The 20,512-nt window shown below is 41.5% G+C and overlaps 1 protein-coding gene across 6 annotated transcripts in view; it reads left to right on the forward strand.

Annotated features, from left to right (window-relative positions):
• The window catches only part of HSF2BP (heat shock transcription factor 2 binding protein), a 156,403-nt gene that overhangs the window by 51,881 nt on the left and 84,010 nt on the right, over positions 1 to 20,512 (forward strand). For all 6 annotated transcript variants that reach the window (XM_032175366.2, XM_058427935.1, XM_058427936.1 and 3 more), the window contains exon 8: positions 12,149 to 12,252. In XM_032175366.2, the coding sequence (XP_032031257.1) occupies positions 12,149 to 12,252 (104 nt within the window). The remainder of the gene's footprint in view (positions 1 to 12,148; positions 12,253 to 20,512) is intronic.

The following is a 20,512-nucleotide window of genomic DNA, read 5'->3' on the forward strand; positions in this document are numbered from 1 at the left end:
CCTGTTGCCTGTCATTTCTTGCTCCAGTATTTCCAGCGCTCCGGCTCCACTGGCTCCTGTTCAGCCTTTTGTCTCCCAGGCCATGTCTGCCCTTTCAAACCACTAGCCAGCCTGGGTTTACCATGACTAGAATGCAGAGCTGGCTCATGGTGTGTTCCTTTTGCCTCCCCCTGAAATCCCTGTGGGTCAGTGGTGGATCAGACTCGATTCTGCTATTGGGCCACATGTCCATGTCTTTTGTGGCAAACATTCGTAGGGTTGTACATGGGACATTGTTGTGACTCAGCCTCTGTGAGTTCTTTCAGTGGCGTAGCCTCCCCAGCCATATGGTTTCGGGCTGTTCCTAGTTTATCTGCCTTTTTTGTGAAGACCCTGTTTTTAACTCTCCAAATCTAGGAACTTCCAGTATATGGTGGCCAGACACACCAGCTGACCTTGGAGGCCCCTCAAGGTGGTTGGTGCTGCCAGCAGGATGACTGGATTCTGTTTACTGTAGCGGTCGTAGCTTTTCAGTCTTGACAGCCATACCTCACGAGTAATTTTCCACATTCCCATCAGCCTCTCAGGTGTCTGCTGGAAATGGCCACTTGACAGAACTGTGTGCAGGGTGAGCTCTGTCAGCCAAGGCTGGGGCAGTTCAGTGCAGTCAGCTGGTGGCATGCCCCCGGCAGTGTCCTGTCTGTTTCTTCTCTGTGTATTTCTCCTTAGTCATTCAGCCATGGAATGACACATGTCAGGAGCATCCCCCATTGTCACCACCTCAGTCCATTTCCTTCCCCTCTGGCCACTGGTCACCCAGGCTTGTGCTCCCAGGGCCTGGTGTGGGCAGCATCTGTGCCGTGCCTGGACCTTGGGATTGCGGGGGACCCTGAGCACTGTCCTGGCACTGAGCTGCATGACCCAAAGTCTCCTTTCTGTGGCTCCTCTTTCTCCACTGCTGTGACATGACCCTGGCATTTCCATTCTCCTTGATACTTGGTAACACTTAGGCAACTGCAATTATTATTATTTTTTTTATTAGACTTGTGGATTTCTCCAGCCTTAAAAGTTTCCCTCCCTTTTTTTGTACTTCCTCATGGAGGCCAGGTTATTTTTTTTCTCACTGCCCACGCTGCCTATGATTTTACCAGTCCTTGTTGAGTAGGCCATGAAAGGCCTCTTCACATCTACACTAGCGGCTCCTCATGTCGGACCTGCTGGAGGTGTTCTTGAAGGGGATGGCAGAAGGCCCAGAGTTTAAGGTGGTTCTTCATCCCGAGTGAGGAGAGAGGCCTCCGGGGTGGGAGCTACCCACATTCCTGAATGGTCACTTGGTTCTCAGGTAACACTGTCCTTGGATTTGCAGTTGGGGTGCAGTGTCTATGACGAGAACACCTCTGCTTTTACCAAGCTGAGGTAACTGACACAGTGCATTTCAGTGTCATGGGCCAGAGAATATTTGGCATGTGTGGGAGAACAGTGGCTCAGCAAGGTTTTCTCATCCAGGCACAGGGTGGAGGGTTACAGAAATGCCTCTTGGAGTTTGGGCTCTATATGATTCCTGTTTCTTGAAGTTACTGTTTGTTTATCCCTGCCCAGCATCTTCCCCAGGTGTCACCAGTCGGATGTCATCAGTGAGAGTATGGCTTGTGGAGGTTTCTGGGTTCTTTGTGCAGTTGACTTCAGAAGCAGCCGTGAGCTCTGCAGGAAAACCAGCTCACCTTTGTGGGCAAATCAGGGTGATAGTATCGTCCCATCTCTCTGTGGAGTAGCTGTGTGGCTGCATCTGCAGGTTGGAGCCACACACAAGCTCCTGTTTTCCAAATAATTCGTCTGGAATAGTCACAGTGCAGATTGTATTTTTCGAAGATCCTTCTAGAAGTGTTTCCACAAAATGTCTTAAGACAGTAGCAGCCTTTTAGAACTAAGTGTGGAGAGGAAGCTGTAAAGCTTTTACCACACTTTGTTCACTAGTTGCTTTGTTTGTCTCCCATTTCCTGTAAACGTCTGCAGAGTGTCGAGTCCAGGACAGAGAAAATGCTCAGTAAATGTTACATGATGAGTGAGAGCAAATCCTCACTTTCTGGGTGTGGTTCTCCCCGGTTTGCTATTAAAAGTTCTACAGAGTGTTACTGTGCATTTTGGTGGCTTGATCCCTTTTTCACAGAAGTATTGGCTGAACAGAAATCTTCAAACATGATGGGGTTTCTAAACAGTTTCCAGTCAAAGCTTTAGTAATTCTAGATAGGAAAGTTATCATTAGGGATCTTGTAAGATAATTTTAAGACATTGCATTACAATTAATTGTCCTAATGAAAGAAGTATGTTTTCAAGACAAACTCTATCTAGATAATATTCAAATTCCTAAGTTTAGAGTCCTCATCATTTCCAGGTATTAACAAAAGTCAATATCTGGAAGTCATCTGGGGCCTGGGAACTAATGTGTATTATTTCCAGGTGGTACAGCTTTCACCTACAATGTGCTTACCAGCCACTGAATTGGTCTCTGTTGAGTTATAAATTGGTAGATGGTGCTGTGAACATCAGCTCTTCTGAAAGGCATTTTTGGGTTTTACCCTGTCTAGTTTGGTCATTCTGTGTACATTAAAAAAAAAACTGGTATAACTAAGTAATTTGCTTATTTGGCCTTTTGAATAAGGAAAAGGCAAATAACCAAATACACAAATAGGCAAAAGAAAAAAATCAGGCACTCTACAGAATAAAACACACAGCAGCTTCATAAACACAGGAAAGATTCTTACTCTCCATAGTAATCAGGGGAAAGCAAATTATAACCCTAATAAGATGCCTTTTTGGTGCCTCTCATTGAAAAAAAAATCACAGTCTGATGATTACAAGCTTCCGATTGGACGTGAAGCCACAGTGAAGCTTACACCTGTCCATGTGCTGCTGGAGGGTACGTGGAGCCACCTGGCCTGTGTCTGTGGAGGCTGTGTCTGCACATGCCGAGGACAGAGTCCCCATCTGCATGTGTACTCCAGAGAAAGTTTTCCATGGGATACCAGGATGCTTGTACAGAAAACGTTATAGCAGTGGTGTTTGTAATAGCACAAACTAGGAAATTACCTAAATGTCTATAAGATGGAGAATAGATAAATAAATTGTGATTAGTTAAAAAGTTGGCATATATCAGTGGAAATAGGTTGGAGGTATAGAAATCAACATAAACGAATCTCACCATAGCGTGGAAGATTGCCTGCCGTATGTTGCTGTTGATGCAGACGTGCAAAGAAAAAAGATTCTGCACCTAAAGTATTAGCAATGCGTGGCTAGTTTAAATATCAGACATAGCTGTGGTTACACCTCACTGAAGCACGCCTTTGGGTAGCGTTCACCAAGGGAATTCAACTCTGGTTATAGGGTTTCTTTCTTAACCAGGGAGGTGGGTATCGTATTATTATTTATATCTTTTTGTATGTCTTCATTGTAACATAATAGATACAAATTAACATACAGATATTTGAGGATGACATGATATAAACCACAGGTTTTTAGGTTCTAACTTGACTGAGGAAAGAGGCACAGAATCTAAAGTCTGTTAAGTCATTAGTTACTGTACTCTGTCTAATGAAAAATTGGTAGGCCTCTTAAGTTTCTGTCAAGAATAATTTGGTCTAAAAATGTAGTATTGCTGTGCCAATTGCTTTCTCAAATTACATGCAGTCTTTTGTAAGAATTTTATTATTGTGCTGTAGAATTACTTTATGGTGCTAATTTGGCTACCTTAGATTTTGGTCAGTTTAGCATCACTGATTGGCTTGTTTCTTGGCAGTGAACTTCACAGATACTCCTTTTTCTTGCTTATTTTTATTGCTAGTTTGTTTTGAAGTACTGGGCGTGTTTATTCTGTTACTCGTAGGTTACAAGTTATATTTTCTTTTAAGATGAAGAATAAGGTAGTCAAGTTGTCACTTCTACCTTTAGTGACTCAGTTGTGTTGGCCTGTGGAGGAGTGCTTTCTTTTCAGACCTTGTGCTTGTTCAGCCCCGAGACCTTGTATATTTAGGTAAAGAGAACTTGCTTTTTATTGAAGATGAGTTACTCGTGTTGCTTATGTGGCATTTCGAGTTCACCAGTGCCTTTATTTTAGCCATATTTTCAGTCCTTTTAAATGTCAGATGTATCTTAGATGATCAAGACTGCAGAGACTGGGAAGTTGCTCTTTTGGAGCCCATTAGCCCCATTTATAACAGGTTTTCTGCTGAGGTTTGTGGCAGGAAGCAGAATTTGCCTACTTTTTTTTTTTTTTTTTTTTTTTTTTTTTGGTCATTGGAAGAAAAAGCCTAACGCTTAGTACACTAGTTTGAGAAATAACATTTTCTTTCTTTCTTTTTTTTTTTTTGAGACTGAGTCTCACTTTGTTGCCCAGGCTGGAGTACAGTGGTGCCATCTTGGCTCACTGCAACCTCTACCTCCCGGGTTCAAGTGCTTCTCCTGCCTCAGCCTCCCAAATAGCTGGGACTACAGGTGTGCGCCACCACGCCCAGCTAAGTTTTGTATTTTTGGTAGAGATGAGGTTTCACCATGTTGGCCAGGCTGGTCTCGAACTCCTGACCTCAAGCGATCTGCCTGCCTCAGCCTCCCAAAGTGCTGGGATTACAGGCATGAGCCACTGCGCCTGGCCAAGAACTAACATTTAATATTTCAATACTAGAAGAGTAAAATGAATGGGCAGTCTCTTTAGACTTGATAATTGGAAACTTGATACACTATTTACAAATATTTTTAGTTGGAATAGAAATGTTATATTAGACAAAACATTTACATAAGAAACAGTTTTTTGGGTTTATTTTTTGCTAACTCTTGTGTGACCTAGAAGTCTTTGGTCTTCTGTGAGATGTATCTTGGCAGTGACATGAGGTCTCAGGTGGCGACTTGGTTGTTCTAAGTATGTGTTTCATTTTATCTTCTTAAGGATAACTGATTTTGACCAAATATAAAAATTTAAAGACATCTGCCAACTTGGGAGTTGTTTTTGCCACCTTAAATCTAAATGGCCGTCAGCAAAGAATTTCAACTGGCCATCTCTTCAGAAGGTTGCCCTATATTACAGTTATTACCAGATGCTAGCTTTGCTTTTTAAGACATACAGAAGATTGGTTTATCTTATTTTCATGCCGTAAGGCAGAGGTCAGCAAACTTTTTCCGTAAAGTGTCAGACAGAAAATATTTTAGGCTGTTGGGGTCATATGATCTCTGCTGCAGTGACTCAGTTCTGCTGTTACTGCCTGTGTGAAAGCAGCCATGGGCAATATATTTAATTCTAAGGAATTCCAACTCTTTGTGTTTGTGATCTGAAGCAGGAACTTTTCTTGGAATACTGGATTCGATGCCTCACTGAATTCTAGTTAAGGTGCTAAATTTTCCTCATGAACACTACATTTGAGTAGCCCTTAATACCTCATTAAATAGGTTACTAGTGAGTAGCTTTTGTATTCATGTAAAAATTGTCAGTGAAACTTGAAAGAACTTGCAGTGTGGCTTATTTTGTAGCCCGCTGGGAGGCTGAGGACCTTGTTTTGAGAACTGAGCACCCTGCACTGGAGGGTGCTTGCATAGCTCTGTCTTTTCTGGCTCCAGAGCATTGCCAGGGACTTTGAAAGTGCCCATAGTCGGCCAGGGATAGTGGCTTATGTCTGTAATCCCAGCACTTTGGGAAGCCGAGGCAGATGGGTCACCTGAGGTCAGGAGTTTGAGACCAGCCTGGCCAACATGGTGAAACCCCGTCTCTACTAAAACAAAAACAAAAAAAACCCCAAAAATTAGCCGAGTGTGGTGGCGCACGCCTGTAGTCCTAGCTACTCAGGAGGCTGAGGCAGGAGAATTGCTGGAACACGGGAGGCGGAGGTTGCAGGGAGCCGAGACTGCACCACTGCACTCCAGCCTGTCTGTCTCACTTGGCAACAGAGCAAGACTCCGTCTCAAAACAAAAAAAACAAAAAACAAAACAAAAAAAAGAAAGTGCCTGTGGTCACATGGGCGAGAAGGAAGACCTTAGCTTTTATATATTTTGATCTTTAATCACTGGGAGTTGATTCACTTTTCAGTAAATAAATTGAGTGCTTATTGCGTCCAGTCTTACTATTACTAGTTTGTGAGATGATGAAGATAAGGCATGGAGCTTGCTTTTGACAAACAAAATTTAGTGGGGAAACCAGAGATTTTAATAGAGAACTACAATAGAAATTTTCTGTGGCACGCATGTGTTACATGTACCGTAGTATATTTAGTTAGTCCCTTAATAATGGACTTGGTCAGTATTACTGATTTTTCCTTTTGCCTTAGGCTCCAGTATGTGACCAGTTCCATCTTTATTTAAAATTTTGGGCTGGGCACAATGGCTTATGCCTGTAATCCCAGCACTTTGGGAGGCCGATGTGGGAAAATTGCCTGAGGCCAAGAATTCCAGACCAACCTTGGCAAGATGGCAAGACCTCATCTCTACAAAAAATTAAAAAATTAGCTGGGTGTGGTGGCAGGTGCCTGTAGTCTCAGCTACTCAGGAGGCTGAGGCAGGAGAATTGCTTGAGCCCAGGAATTCTAGGTGGCAGTGAACAATGACTATGCCACTGCACTCCAGCCTGGGTGACAAAGTGAGACCCTAGCTCTAGAAAAAAAAAGTAAAAAATTAAAGTTTTGCTTATTAGGGCATTTTAAATATTATTTTTTAAAATATTGAATTACAGTGTTAAAAAATATGGGCTACTGGGCATTTTGATACTCCCTTAAATTTACACCCAAAGCAAGTGGCTTACTCTCCTCATCCTAGCCGGCTGTGCTAGTTCAGTGTTTATTTGATAGCATGTGTACTGGAGGTGGCAGAAGGTAGGTTGTGAGGGCTCTGGACTCTGTTATCTTTTCCTGAAGGGAATTATGTGTGTCCTAGCTGGTCGTCAGCTTTGCCTGACTTATACCTGAGCTCTGGCTCCCTGGACGTGGTCTGCAGCAGAGCTGTGCCTCATTCCTCTGCCTTGCAGCTCTCCCTCTTTCTCTGCCTCACACTTGGGCCATTTAGAGGCTAGGACCTTGGAGGGTTTTCATGCACACTTTAGTGCTCTCTTGTTCTGAAACCTTCCTTTCTAGGTATCTTCTTCCCTTTCTTTCCACCCTGGTGACCCTGGACTCTGGTTTTACTTCTCAATCTGGTCATCCCCAGGTTTCTGATTGAAAGCCGGCTGCCTGGTGCTATGTGGCCTTGTGTAAACCTCAATATATTTGCCTCTTTATAAAAAAAAAAAAAAAAAAATTTTTTTTTTTTTTTTTTTCAGACAGGGTCCTGCTCTGTCACGCAGGCCAGAGTGCAGTGGCTGGTACCGTCACAACCCTGCAGACTTGACGTCCCTGGGCTCAAGTGATTCTCTTGCCTCAGCCTTCCGAGTAGCTGAGACTCTAGGCATGTGCTACCATGCCTGTCTAATGGTTTTTTTTTCTGTTGTTTGTTTTTTAATGAAGAGATGGGATCTTGTTGTGTTGCCCAAGCTGGTTTTGAACTCCGAGCTCAAGCAGTCTTCCCATGTTGGCCTCCCAAAGTGCTGGGATTATAGGCATGAGCCACCCCTCTTCTTTCAAGGGGGCACTTCTCTTCAGTTTCTGCCTGCCTGTGGCTGCTTTCCATTCCCCTTAAATGGTTCCTATATTTTGTTCAGAATTTGTGATTCTTATTAGTGGGAGGGTTAGTCCAATGCAAGTTACTCTGCCATAGCTGCAGCTATTTTTTTCTGGAATAAGTATTAAAGGCTGTGTGTGTGTGTGTATTTCACTAGCATCACAAGTTTTATTTTTGCGTATTCATTCTTGTTCAGTTGCCCAATTTTCCTCATAATTTCTTTGACTTATTCTTATAGAGATGTACTTTTAATTTTCTAAATGTTGTTTGGAGTTTTAAAACTTACTTAAAAAATGATTTTTAACTTAATTATGTGGTGGATCAGAGAATCAGCTTAATGTATTAAGTGCTATAAGAGGTGCCTTAAAATCTGCCATTATTGTGGACTGGTCAGCTTTTTCTTGTAGTTTTATCAATTTGTGCCTTTATGTATTTTTGAGGCTGTATTATTAGGTACATACAAGTTTAAAATGCTACCCTCCTGATGAACTGAACTTTTCAGCATTAAATATTTAGCCTTGCCAGGTGTGGTGGCTCACGCCTGTAATCCCAGCACGTTGGGAGGCCGAGGTGGGCGGATCATGAGGTCAGGAGTTCGAGAGCCTGACCAGTATGGTGAAACCCCATCTCTACTAAAAATACAACAATTAGCTGGGTGTGGTGGCGCGTGCGTGTAATCCCAGCTACTCAGGAGGCTGAGGCAGGAGAGTCACTTGAACCCGGGAGGCGGAGGTTGCAGTGAGCCAAGATGGCGCCACTGCACTCTAGCCTGGGTGACAGAGCAAGACTCTGTTTCACACACACACACAAAATTAGCCTCTTAATTTTTAAAGATGCTTTCCCTTTTCTTTTCTTTCCTTTAAAATTATTATTATTTTTAGTTATTATTTTTGAGATAGGGTCTTGCTCTGTCACCCAGGCTGGAGTGTAGTAGCACTGTCACAGCTCACTGCAGCCTCGACCTCCTGGGCTCAAGTGATCCTCCCACCTCAGCTGCTCCAGTAGCTGCGACCACAGGGGCGCGCCATCATGCCCAGCTGTTTTTGTACATTTTGCAGAGACGGGGTCTTGCCATGTTGCCCAGGCTGAGCTCCAACTCCTGGGCTCAAGCTGTCCGCCCACCTCACCCTCTGAAAGTGTTGTGATTATAAGCGTGAGCCACTGCACTCAGTCTATTTTCTTTTCTATTAATGTAGCTACCTCAGCCTTCTCTTTCTTCTTTTTTCATTAGTATTTGTTTGATATATCTTTTCCAATTCTTTCAACTTTCTGCAAGCTTTTTTTTTTTTAGAGTCTCACTCTGTTGCCCAGGCTGGAATGCAGTGGTGCGATCTTGCTTCACTATAACCTCTGCCTCCTGCGTTCGAGAGAGTCTCCTGCCTCAGCCTCTCTAGTAGTTGGGACTACAGGTGCACATCACCACATCTGGCTATTTTTTCATATTTTTAGCAGAGACAGGGTTTTGCCATGTTGGCCAGGGTGGTCTTGAACTCCTGGCCTCAAGCAATTTGCCCGCTCTGGCCTCCCAAAGTGCTGGGATTACAGGTGTGAGCCACCACTCCTGGCCCCTTTCTGGAAACTTTTGTTTCAGATGTGTTTCTTTGAAAAAGTCCATGGTTGCATTTTGTTTTTCCTTTAATGTAACAATCTATAATCTATGCCTAATCTATGCCTTTTAATAGGAATATCCTGTTCATTAACATTCGTGATTAATGAAATAATTGGATTTATTCTGTCATATTTTGTTTTTCTTTTTATTATGATTTTTCTGAGTTATCTTTCCCTCCCTACCTCTCTCCCTTGCTTCCTCCCTCCCGTCTCCCTCCTTCCCTTCCTCCCACCCTCTTCCTTTTCTCTCTCCCTTCTTCTTTCTCTTTTTGTTCCTTTTCTATTCTTTCTTTCAACAGGGTCTTACTCTGTTATCTGTCTTTCAAAGTCACTAAGTTCTTTTCTGAGTTCATTTCATTCTTCTAGTGTCTTGAAAGTTTACCCTTGTTTCTTTCAGTGATAGCCCCTTTTTTAAAGCATGATTTGATGTATTTGGTTTACTTGAAAGTAATTAATGTCTTTCTCACCTAAACAGTAGAAGGATCTTAGAATGCTCTAATACTTACATCCTGGATTACATGCATTCATGGGCTGTGTCTTAGCTCTGTTGAAAAGTTTCAAAAATCCCATAGACATTTTAATGACTGCTTTTACCCCCCAATGTTTACTTCTGTACACTCACATCCCTTTACTTACTAACCCTCCTTGTATCTCAGAACATTCTTCTGATGTCGTTTTCCTTTTTCTGAAGTCTGTCCTTCAAATTCTTTCAGTTCAGATCTGTTTGTTTAAAAATGTCTGAGATTTTCTTTGACAACATTTTTACTTTACCTCTTTTGCTGAAAATCTTTTTGCTGGGTTTACAATTCTAACTTTATTATTACTTTCTCTTTACACTTGGTAGATATAGAGAGCCCAGCTTTTGGTGTAATTACTCTTTTATAGGTAATATGGCCTTTCTCTCTGGCTGCTTTACAAAATTTGTCTTTAATTTTCTAAAGTTTGATTGTGATGTGTGTAGATTTGTATTTATTTATCTTTCTTGAGATTTTTTTGTGCCTCCTGAATCTGAGGGTTTATATTTACTCATTTCTGGAAAATATTTTTGAAACAATTTTTTCCTTCGTTCTTTCTGTTCTTTCTTTGTGGACCCTATTTGGAAGAATGTTGAACTTTTCCACCTTAGCCTCCTTTTATCTTTCTTTGATCTGTTTTTCTTTCTTGCTGTAGTTTCTTAAGCTGTCTTTTCTGTTTAGTATTTCTCCTTTTCCATGTGTTGAATTACCCTTGAGTTTTACATTTTAATTATTGTTTTCATTTTTGTAAATTCTGCTGTTATTTTTGAATTGGCTGGTCATTCATAATAGTAATCCTAGCTTCTTGATTATGTTTTTAATTTCTTTTAAAATTATCTTCGGCTGGGCGCGGTGGCTCACACTTGTAATCCCAGCACTTTGGGAGGTGGAGGTGGGCGGATCACGAGGTCAGGAGATCGAGACCATGGTGAAACCCCGTCTCTACTAAAAAATACAAAAAATTAGCCGGGCGTGGTGGCGGGCGCCTGTAGTCCCAGCTACTCGGAGAGGCTGACGCAGGAGAATGGCCTGAACCTGGGAGGCGGAGCTTGCAGTGAGCCGAGATTGCGCCACTGCACTCCAGCCTGGGCGACAGAGCGAGACTCCATCTCAAAAAAAAAATAAATAAATAAAATTATCTTCACCCATTTAACATACCAGTTTTCTATTCTGCAGTTGATACTTCTAGTATCTGAAAAATTTTTGGTTCTAGCCCTGTTATTGGTTCTTTGTGCTGGGTGTTGCTTACCTGGTCTTCTTTTTCTCATGCGTCATATTATGATTTTTGTTATGAACTCCCATCTGCTAGTATGTATTTGTGGGAATTCTTTGAAGACCAGGTTGAGGATCCTTTCCTTTAATGTCCAGGAAGCTGGGGGAGCTTCTATCCCAGGTCTGTTTTATATTAAAATTACTGGCTTGGGGATTTTTCAGGCCCGCCAAAAATGTGAATTTATGCTAAGCTTGAAAGTTTCCTCTCTTCTGGTTTCTGCAGGGTCTGTGAACTGAATGCCTGTGTCTCTCTGAGGCTTTTCCCTCGGTCCTTCTGCATGAAGCCACTGTAACGGAAGCTCTAGTCTTTTGGAATTGCAGCATCTTTTGCACTTTCCTCTGAGATTTTGTGCTCTTACTTTGTTCCCGATCAGAGATGTTTTCTTTTCATTTCTTGCAAACTCATTCATTATTTCAAAGGCTTTGCAAAAAATACTTGTCTAGCCTTTTTATTGCTCTGCAGTGTAAAGTGTTTGGGTTCTCTGTATTTTGCAGTATTTGCAGAAACCAAAGTCCTGTAGTTTCTTTCATCAGACTCTGCATTGCCAGCCATGGTTCAATCCCGAAACAGCTTGTAAAGTCCTATCCTATTCAGTAAACTGCTCTGTTGGTTATGAGGGATGGTTGGGTTGTAGTACTCTTCATTCCTTGTACTGTGATTATGTAGTCCTGTGGCCTGCCTTACCTGGCTACCTGGATGTCATGCATAATGTTCATTGAATGAAAATATGTCATTAGGTTTTAGATGGCTGAACTGAACTTTGAGAGTACAGTACTCTTACAAATTGAGGGTAACCTGTATGTTAATGCAGGATTGGAAATAAAAGAAATGAATCAATAAATATGGGTTGTGAGGTTTCCTGTGGGACCCTCTCTGCATTCGAGACTCTGATTATGTGAGCCTATGAAAGGCGGTATTATGTGATATCATTGCTGAAGTTTCCCATTTTCCTGTGGCCTCACATAGACAGATATTATTAATTCACGTATATTATATTACGATTCTCATTATCCAGATTGTAGAATTGGACATCTAAAATGTGAGGGAAGATCTAAATACGTTAAGTTCCTCTTAACTAGTAGGTATGTTTAGGGTGAAATGTAGTGTGGATGGAGCATTCCAACACCTTTTTCTTTTACATTTCAGGCTAATGCTGATGTCCCTGTACAATGTAAGCATCAATTTGAAAGGCTTGAAATACATCAGCGAGAGTCCAGGATTCATCCCTTTGCTGTGGTGGCTTTTGAGTGGTAAGGGCGGTGGTTATCTGTACAGCTGCTTGTATGGGTTATGCAGTAGTCCTCCCTTATCCACGGGGCATACATTCCAAGTTTCCTAGCAGATGCCTGAAACCAGAGGTAGCACCAAACCCTCTCTATATACTATATTTTTAAACATTCATACATCTGTATGATAAAGTTTAGTTTATAATTAGGCATAGAGATTATCAACAACTAATAATAAAATAGAACAATTATTATAATAAGCCAGCACTGCTACTCTTGTGCTTTAGGGCCATTGTTAAGTAAAATAAGGGTTACTTGAACACCAGTGCTGTGGTACTACAGCAGTTGACCTGATGACCTAGATAGCTACTGAGTAACCTAAAGGGCGCATAGCATATGCTGGACAAAGGGATGATTCATGTCCCTGATGGGATGGAGTGGGATGGCAGCACGAGATTTCATCATGCTACGCAGAATGGTGTGCAATTTAAAACTTAAGAATTGTTTATTTCTGGATTTTTCCATTTGATGTTTCCAGACCATGGTTGACTGTGGCTAACTGAAACTGTGGAAAGTGAAACTGTGGATAAGAGGGGCCTACTGTATACCTGTTCTTCTGTAGCTGAAGGAAATTTTAAAGTATTAGAAAGTAGGATTGATTATAAGATGTTACTTCTTTAAAAAAAAAGTCAAATTTTAGAAAATGTCTCGGTATGTTAAGTTTACTCTAGTTCTGTTTCTGAAGTATTGCTTTCAATTTGGTTATGATTTACTGGTGTCCCTACAACACAAAGAAAAATTGTCTTATAAAACAACTGGTAAACAGCATCAGCCTATCCCATTCTCTACTAACAGCACAGTACGCTATGTGGGTATGTGGTTCTATCAGATAAAAGAGAAGTCCCATTGTTAAATAATTTGGATAAAAAGAAATTGGAAAGACACCTCAGCTCTGAGAAGTACACATGTATAGTATGTGTGTTTTAAAATTTCTTTAAAAAGCTATCTTTACTGCATCCTTTCCTCTTCACCCTTAACTACCAATCTAACCTAAAGTTCTGTCCCAATTTCATCATAATTTTTAACATTATATGTTGTTTAATGAGTATACATTTCACCCATGTATAAAAATAAATTTTCTTTATTTTTTTTATAATTCAAATTAACCTCTATTTTTTTAGTGTCAGTTCCATTTGGTGATGAATGCTTTTTTTTTTTTTTTGAGACGGAGTCTCACTCTGTCACCCAGGTTGGAGTGCAGTGGTGCGATCTCGGCTCACTGCAAGCTCCGCCTCCCGGGTTCACGCTATTCTCCTGCCTCAGCCTCTCCGAGTAGCTGGGACTACAGGCACCCGCCACCATGCCCGGCTAATTTTTTGTATTTTTTTTAGTAGAGATGGGGTTTCACCGTGGTCTCGATCTCCTGACCTCGTGATCCGCCCGCCTCGGCCTCCCAAAGTGCTGGGATTACAAGCGTGAGCCACTGCGCCCAGCGTGAATGCTTTTTTAAAAAGTAGCTTTATTGATGTATAATGACATTTAATAAGTTGCATATATTTAAAGTGAACAATTGATAAGTGTTGATATAAATGTCCACCTGTAAAATTATTATCACAATCAAGGTAGTGTGCAAACCCATCACCTCCAAAGGCACTTTGTGCCCCTTTGTGGTCCCTCCTTCCTGCTCCTCTCCCTGCTTTCCAGAGAGTGACTTGCCTCCTTTCTGTGCTGTAGTTTTCATTTTCTTTGATTTTATATAAGTGGAATCATAGTTTGTATTCTTTTTTGCCATGCTTCTTTCACTCAGCATAATTATTTTGAGATCCATCCATGTTGATTTTGAGATCCATCCACGTTCATCCATGTGTCTATTAATAGTTCATTACTTTTTATTGCTAAATAATATTCCATGTTGTGGATATGCCACAATTGTGTATTCATTCAGCTAGTGATGGACATTTTGGTTGTCTCCAGCTTTTGACTACTATACATAAAGCTGCTGGGAGCATTCTTGTACAAGTTTTTGCATGGACATATGCTTTTGTTTTTCTTGGGTAAATACCTAGAAGTGGGATTGCTGAGACATATGGTAGGTGCATGTTAGTTTTTATGAAACTGCCACCCTGTTTTCCAAAGTGCTTGTACCATCTTACATTCCCAGCAGCAGGGTATTAGTGTATGATCATTCTCTTTAATTTTAGACATTCCAGTAGGGATACCGTGATACTTCACCGTGGTTTTAATTTGTATTTTTGTTATGACTAATGATGTAGAGTATCTTTTCATGTTTTGCCATTCATGCAACTTCTTTGATGGTATCTGTTCATATGTTTTGCTTATTTTAAAAAAATTGGATAGATTCTTACTGAATATTGAGAGTTCTTTATGTATTCGGTTTGTGTCCTTTGACAAATGTGTTGGAAAAATATTTTTTCCCAGCTTGTGGCTTGTCTTTCATTCTCTTAAGAGCATCTTCTGAAGAGCAGAAGACCTATCTTAATTGTGATAAAGTTTATAATTCTTTTTCTTCGAAGAATCATACTTTTGTTGTAGAAATTTTTTCTTAAATCAGTGTCACAAAGGTTTTCTAATGTGTTTTCTCCTAGTAGTTTTATAGTTTTGCATTTCATATTTAGGTATATGATTTGTTTCGAATTGGTATCTGTTTGTGGTGAGAGTTTTTTTTGTTGTTGTTTTTATTTTTATTTTTTGCTTTATTTTTTTGCATAAGACTTTCTATCTAGTTGATCCAGTACCATTTGTTTTGAAGACTTTGTTCTCCAGGGAATTGCCTTTGCACCTTGTTGACAATCAGTTGACAATACATGTGAAGGTCATTTTGGATTCTGTTCTGTTCTGTTCATCTATTTTTGGATCATTATGCCAATACCATGCTTTATAATAAATCTTAAAGTCAGGTAGTACAAGTCCTCCAACTTTGTTCTCTTTCAAGGTTGTTTTGGCTATTTTTAAGCCCTTTGCCTTTCCATATGAATTTAAAAATCAGCTCGTCACTTGCTACCGAAAAGAATCCTGTTGGAATTTTTATTGGGATTGTGTTGAATCAACAGTTCATTTTGGGGGAGAATTGACACTTTAGCAATATTGAGACTTACAATCCATGAACACAAGTATATGTCTTCATTTATTTAGATATTGTCGAGACACAAGGGTCTCTCCTGTTTGTTCATGTGTTAAGAGCAGAGGAACTGACCTCCTTTGTTTCTGGCTAGCTTTTCAAGGATGTGTGTATAGCAGACATCCTTAGAGGACAGAGATACTGTCTCCTTCCAGAGCAAAAAGGGTAGGTTTGTTTACACCTATGTAGTAATGATAATGTTTCCCTCTAGGGCAAAGTTCAGCCAGAGCTTGGGGTTCCTCTCCTGTGACACAGCCCACACAGCATGTGTGTGGCTTTGTGGAATTGGGTCTTAAACTGGCGTAAATGCTGCTGCTCTGGCTATGGCTGTTGCTATAACAAGTTCTTGGTCTCAGACTCAAGAGTTTGTGTCTTCTGCCAGTGTCTGTAAGACTCTAGCATGCTAGCTTGTTAGCTTGCAAGCTTGCAAATAGGGTAAAGCTCTAGACCTTCCACAGTTTGAGGGCAGGTCCAGGGGGCTATGCTTGTGCTCCATTGATAACCCTTACCCACCAGGGTTGGATACTTGACCAGACAGCTTTTTTCCTCTCAAGAATCATAGAATCAGAGGTGGTTCCTAGACCTGACCTATGAGGTAACTATCTGGGCTGGTTGTTATGGGCCATGAGCAAGCAGACAGTGTCAATCTGTGGGAGAGGATGCTGGTGGTGCCAGGGAGAGAATAATTAAATAAGAATACCTAATACTTCTTTGAGTACCAGTCATGGCTTTCAGTGTATACGTTTGTTACATTTATGTCTGTCAGTACCCTGTAAGGTAAATACTGTTTCTGTATCATAGATGAAGAAACTGAGGCACATAGAAGTGAGTAAGGTGCCAAGGTTATATAGTTATGGGGTGGTGGAGCTGAGATTTGAGACCCCAACCGCCTGGCTCCAGACCCTATTTCCCAACCATGCTACAGGACTGCTGCTCAGCAGGACATGTCTCAGGGGTGGAAGCCTTAGTGCTGGATGACTTTTTATTTATTTATTTATTTATTTATTTGAGATGGAGTTTCGCTCTTGTTGCCCAGGCTGGAGTGCAGTGATGCAATCTCAGCTCACTGCAACTTCCGCCTCCTGGGTTCAAGCGATTCTCCTGCCTCAGCCTCCCAAGTAGCTGGAATTACAGGTGCCTGCCACTACACCTGGCTAATTTTTGTAATTTTAGTTGAGAAAAGGTTTCACCATGTTGGCCAGGCTGGTCTCAAACTCCTGACCTCAGGTGATCCACCCGCCTCGGCCTCTCAAAGTGCTGGGATTACAGGCGTGAGCCACTGTGCTGGGCCAGTACTGGATGACTTCTCACGTTTAGTTGACATTAGGTCTGGCTTTGCTTGGCTTCTGAGTCAGTTGCCCTGAAACAATTTGCCAGTCTCTACTTAGGCTAATTTGCAGCCAGTAATCCTACTTTCTCATAAAAAGAGGAGTTTAGGCTAAATGTTCTCTATGGCCTTTTTAGCTCTAGTCCTCTGGAAGTTTCCCGGGGTGAGTGAAAATTGTGATGTTTCTTAATTTATGCAGCTCTGTCAGTAGCAAGCAACCCAAGTTCCTGCCACTCATCAGAGATTGTGTTCTTTGACTCAGGTGGAGTTTTCCTGCTTAAGCTTTGGGTTATGGATAATATGAGGTGCTTGTTAAGTTGTGTTAATGCAATTTTTTTTGCTTCTGGGACATCATCCCGGGCTTTCCTTTTTTTTTTTTTTTTGAGACAGAATTTCGCTTTTGTTGTCCAGTTTGGAGTGCAGTGGTGTGATCTCTGCTCACCACAACCTCTGCCTCCCGGGTTCAAGCGATTCTCCTGCCTCAGCCTCCTGAGTAGCTGGGATTACAGGCATGCACCACCATGCCCGGCTAATTTTGTATTTTTAATAGAGATGCGGTTTCTCCATGTTGGTCAGGTTGGTCTCGAACTCCCAACCTCAGTTGATCTGCCCGCCTCAGCCTCCCAAAGTGCTGGGATTATAGGCGTGAGCTACCGCGCCTGGCCATCCCAGGCTTTCTTATCCGTGAAAATAATTACTGGTTCTTTCAACACAGTGAGCACAGCCCAACCCCTCATAAATTCATTGCAAGGTCATCTTACTTTAGAATCTTTAGAATCATTTGTTCTAAAGTCAAACAAAACAAGATCCGTTTAAGCCTAGGATGTTTGACTCCTGAGTTATGTATGGGATTACTTTAAATCTTAAATTATAGAATTTCATATGTGTTTTAGAAGGTGATATATAGTTTACTATAGAATAGGAAAATAGGAACAAAAATAGTTCTTGGTGCTTGGTGGTGGTGCTGGTGGTAGTGGGACTGTTTTCAGAATTTAGACTGTTTTCAGGATCTAGAATCATAACTGCTTAGGACTAAGAGATAATTTGAAAACTGGCTTCTATTCCTTTGGTTTTAGGTAGATCTAGTTTATGAAAATATACTGGACAGATAAGAATCTCTTTTAATTTTTAAAAGATCGAGGAAAAGGAGAATTGTTTGAACCCAGGAGGCAGAGGTTGCAATGAGCCAAGATCCTGCCACTGCACTTCAGCCTGGGCAACAAGAGTGAAACTTCATTTAAAAAAAAAAAAAAGATCGAGGAAAAAAAAGATCTCATTATTCCTTTCAGTAATCAGTTCCTACTTTTATCAATTTCTGTTAAGAAATGTGATATATTTTAATAAGAACACGAGCTTTGGACTCATTCGACCCAGATTTGAATTGCAGCTTTCCTGCTTGTGAACTTACCTAACCTTTTAGAATCCTGCTTTTCTGATCTATAAAATGAGAATTTCTACCTGAAGGATCTTAATGTATATTAAAATGCAATAGTGTTTAGGCCAACACCTAATGTAGTAGGTGTTAAATAGGTGCTAGTTTTCCTCTTTTATTTCTAATCTAAATATCTCATGCTTTAGGGATAAAAGACTTGAAATGAAAAAAAAATCTCATGCTGCAGTGAAAACTCATTTTCTTTTGTTTGCTTGCTCTAAAGGTGGCAGGTTAGTTTCAAGTATCTAGACTTCTCTGATTCACAGTACGAGACCAGTTGCTATTAATCATCCCTGACTAAATCATCTCATTTCCTTTAACGTTTGCTAGATTGCATTTGTCTTCCCTTTGTTCAGCACATGGCTGGCTTTTTCCCAGGCTTTGTCCACATTCTTCACATTCCTCTTAAGCCACAGAACTGGCATAGAACTCGAGCAAATAGCCGACGAGGACAGAGTGTATTGAGATGGTGGCCACATGTTATGTAACTGTTAATGCAGACTAGTATTGTGATCACAGGAAACTGCATTTCCTACCATGTTTTCGGGGCTAAAAGGGCAGATAGGCGGTTATTCCCATTTACATCTATTTGGCTTGTCTGAGTAACACAAAGCATTGATCAGGTTCTACCAGATTTGTGCCTTCAGCCCAGACCTCTGTCCTGAGCTCTAGCCTCATAGATTGAATTGTCTACTTGGTATCTCCACATGGACATGTAATAAACGTTCACATTCAGTGTGTTCAGACTAAACCCCAATCTTCCCTCACACCAAATTCTAATCTCTATTGATTACAATTCTATTTTTCTAGTGTCTCAGACTTTTAAAAAACCTTCGAGTGATTCTTGACTCCTTTTAATCTCTTACGCCCACATTCAATCTGTTAGGAAATCCTGATGGCTCTACTTTCAAAACATCTCCAGAATCTGATCACCAGCTAGCACTCCCACTTGGTTTTTGTTTTGTTTTGTTTTTGTTTTTGTTTTTGTTTTTTTTTGAGACAGAGTCTTGGTCAGTCGCCCAGGCTGGAGTGCAGTGGCGCAATCTTGGCTCATTGCAACCCTCTGCCTCCTGGGTTCAAGTGATTCTCCTGTCTCAGCCTCCCAGTAGCTGGGATTACAGGCACCCATCACCACGCCCAGCTGATTTTCCCACCCAGTTTTGAGCCACCATCACCTTGGGTTGAGAGCTTCCTATAGGTCTCCCTGTGTTCCATCCTTCCAGGCCATGAATTGGGAGCCAGGGGTATGCTGGAAAAATCCCTGACCACCTCTCCTTACTGAACAGTCAAAATGCTGAGTGAGACACAAAAAAACGTTTTACTTACTTATTGGTATAGTGTCTTGCAGTGTCGCCTAGGCTGGACTGTAGTGGAGTGATGCTTGCTTACTGTAAATCGAATTCCTGGGCTCATGGGATCCTCCTGCTCCAGCCTCCTGAGTAGCTAGGACTGTAGGCATGCACTACCATACTTGGCTAGTTTTTACAACATCTTTTTGTAGAGATGAGGTTTCACTATGTTGCCCAGGCTGGTCTTGAACTCCTGGTCTCAAGTGATCGTCCTGCCTTGGCTTCCCAAAGTGCTGGGATTACAGGTGTGAGCCACTGTGCCTGGCCACAAAATAAATAAATAAAATAAAATTATACCTGGAGCATGAAAGTCAAGTGAAAGTGGGAGGACAGAGAGGTTAACAGAGAACTTAGCTTCTTGCTTTGAGGGTATTTTTCAAACTTGTCTTTTAGTTTCCATGGCTCCCAGGGTGTGGGGGATAGGAGACAAAGCCCCGGTCCCACCTCAGGTGAGCAGCCTGAGAGGAAACTCCCAAGGGTCTTTCCCAGCAGTGTCGGGGTAAACTGAAGATACTCGCTTAATCCGGAAGTTTTTTAAGGAAAATTGTTTTGACCTTTGGCATTGAGTGTAGTGGGGGGAAAATCTCTTCTGAGAATTAGTAGGCTGGTTTTCATGCAGGTTTGAAGCTTTTATTCAAGCCACCTAGGTGGTCCCTAAGAGAGTTAATTTTTATATCAACTTGATTGGACCATGAGATGCCCAGACATTTGGCCAAACATTAACTCTGGGTATGTCTATGAGAATGTTTCTGGATAAGATTAACATTTGAACCAGTAGACTGAGTAAAGCAGATTGCCTTCAGCCAGGTGGGTGGCTCTCATCCAGTCAGTTGGAGCCCGAACAGAATAAAAAGGCTGAATAAAAGGGATCTCTGCCTTGACTGTTTGAGCTGGGATGTGGGCCTTTTCCTGCCTTTGAACTCAAACTGAAAGACCAGCTCTTGGGTCTCGAGCCTGCTGGCTTTCACACTGGCACTACACATTGGCTGTCCAGAGTCTCCAGAACATGGACTGCAGATATTGGGACTCCTTCAATC

Source organism: Hylobates moloch, unplaced genomic scaffold (assembly GCF_009828535.3).
Source record: "Hylobates moloch isolate HMO894 unplaced genomic scaffold, HMol_V3 SCAFFOLD_14, whole genome shotgun sequence".
NCBI lineage: Eukaryota > Metazoa > Chordata > Mammalia > Primates > Hylobatidae > Hylobates > Hylobates moloch.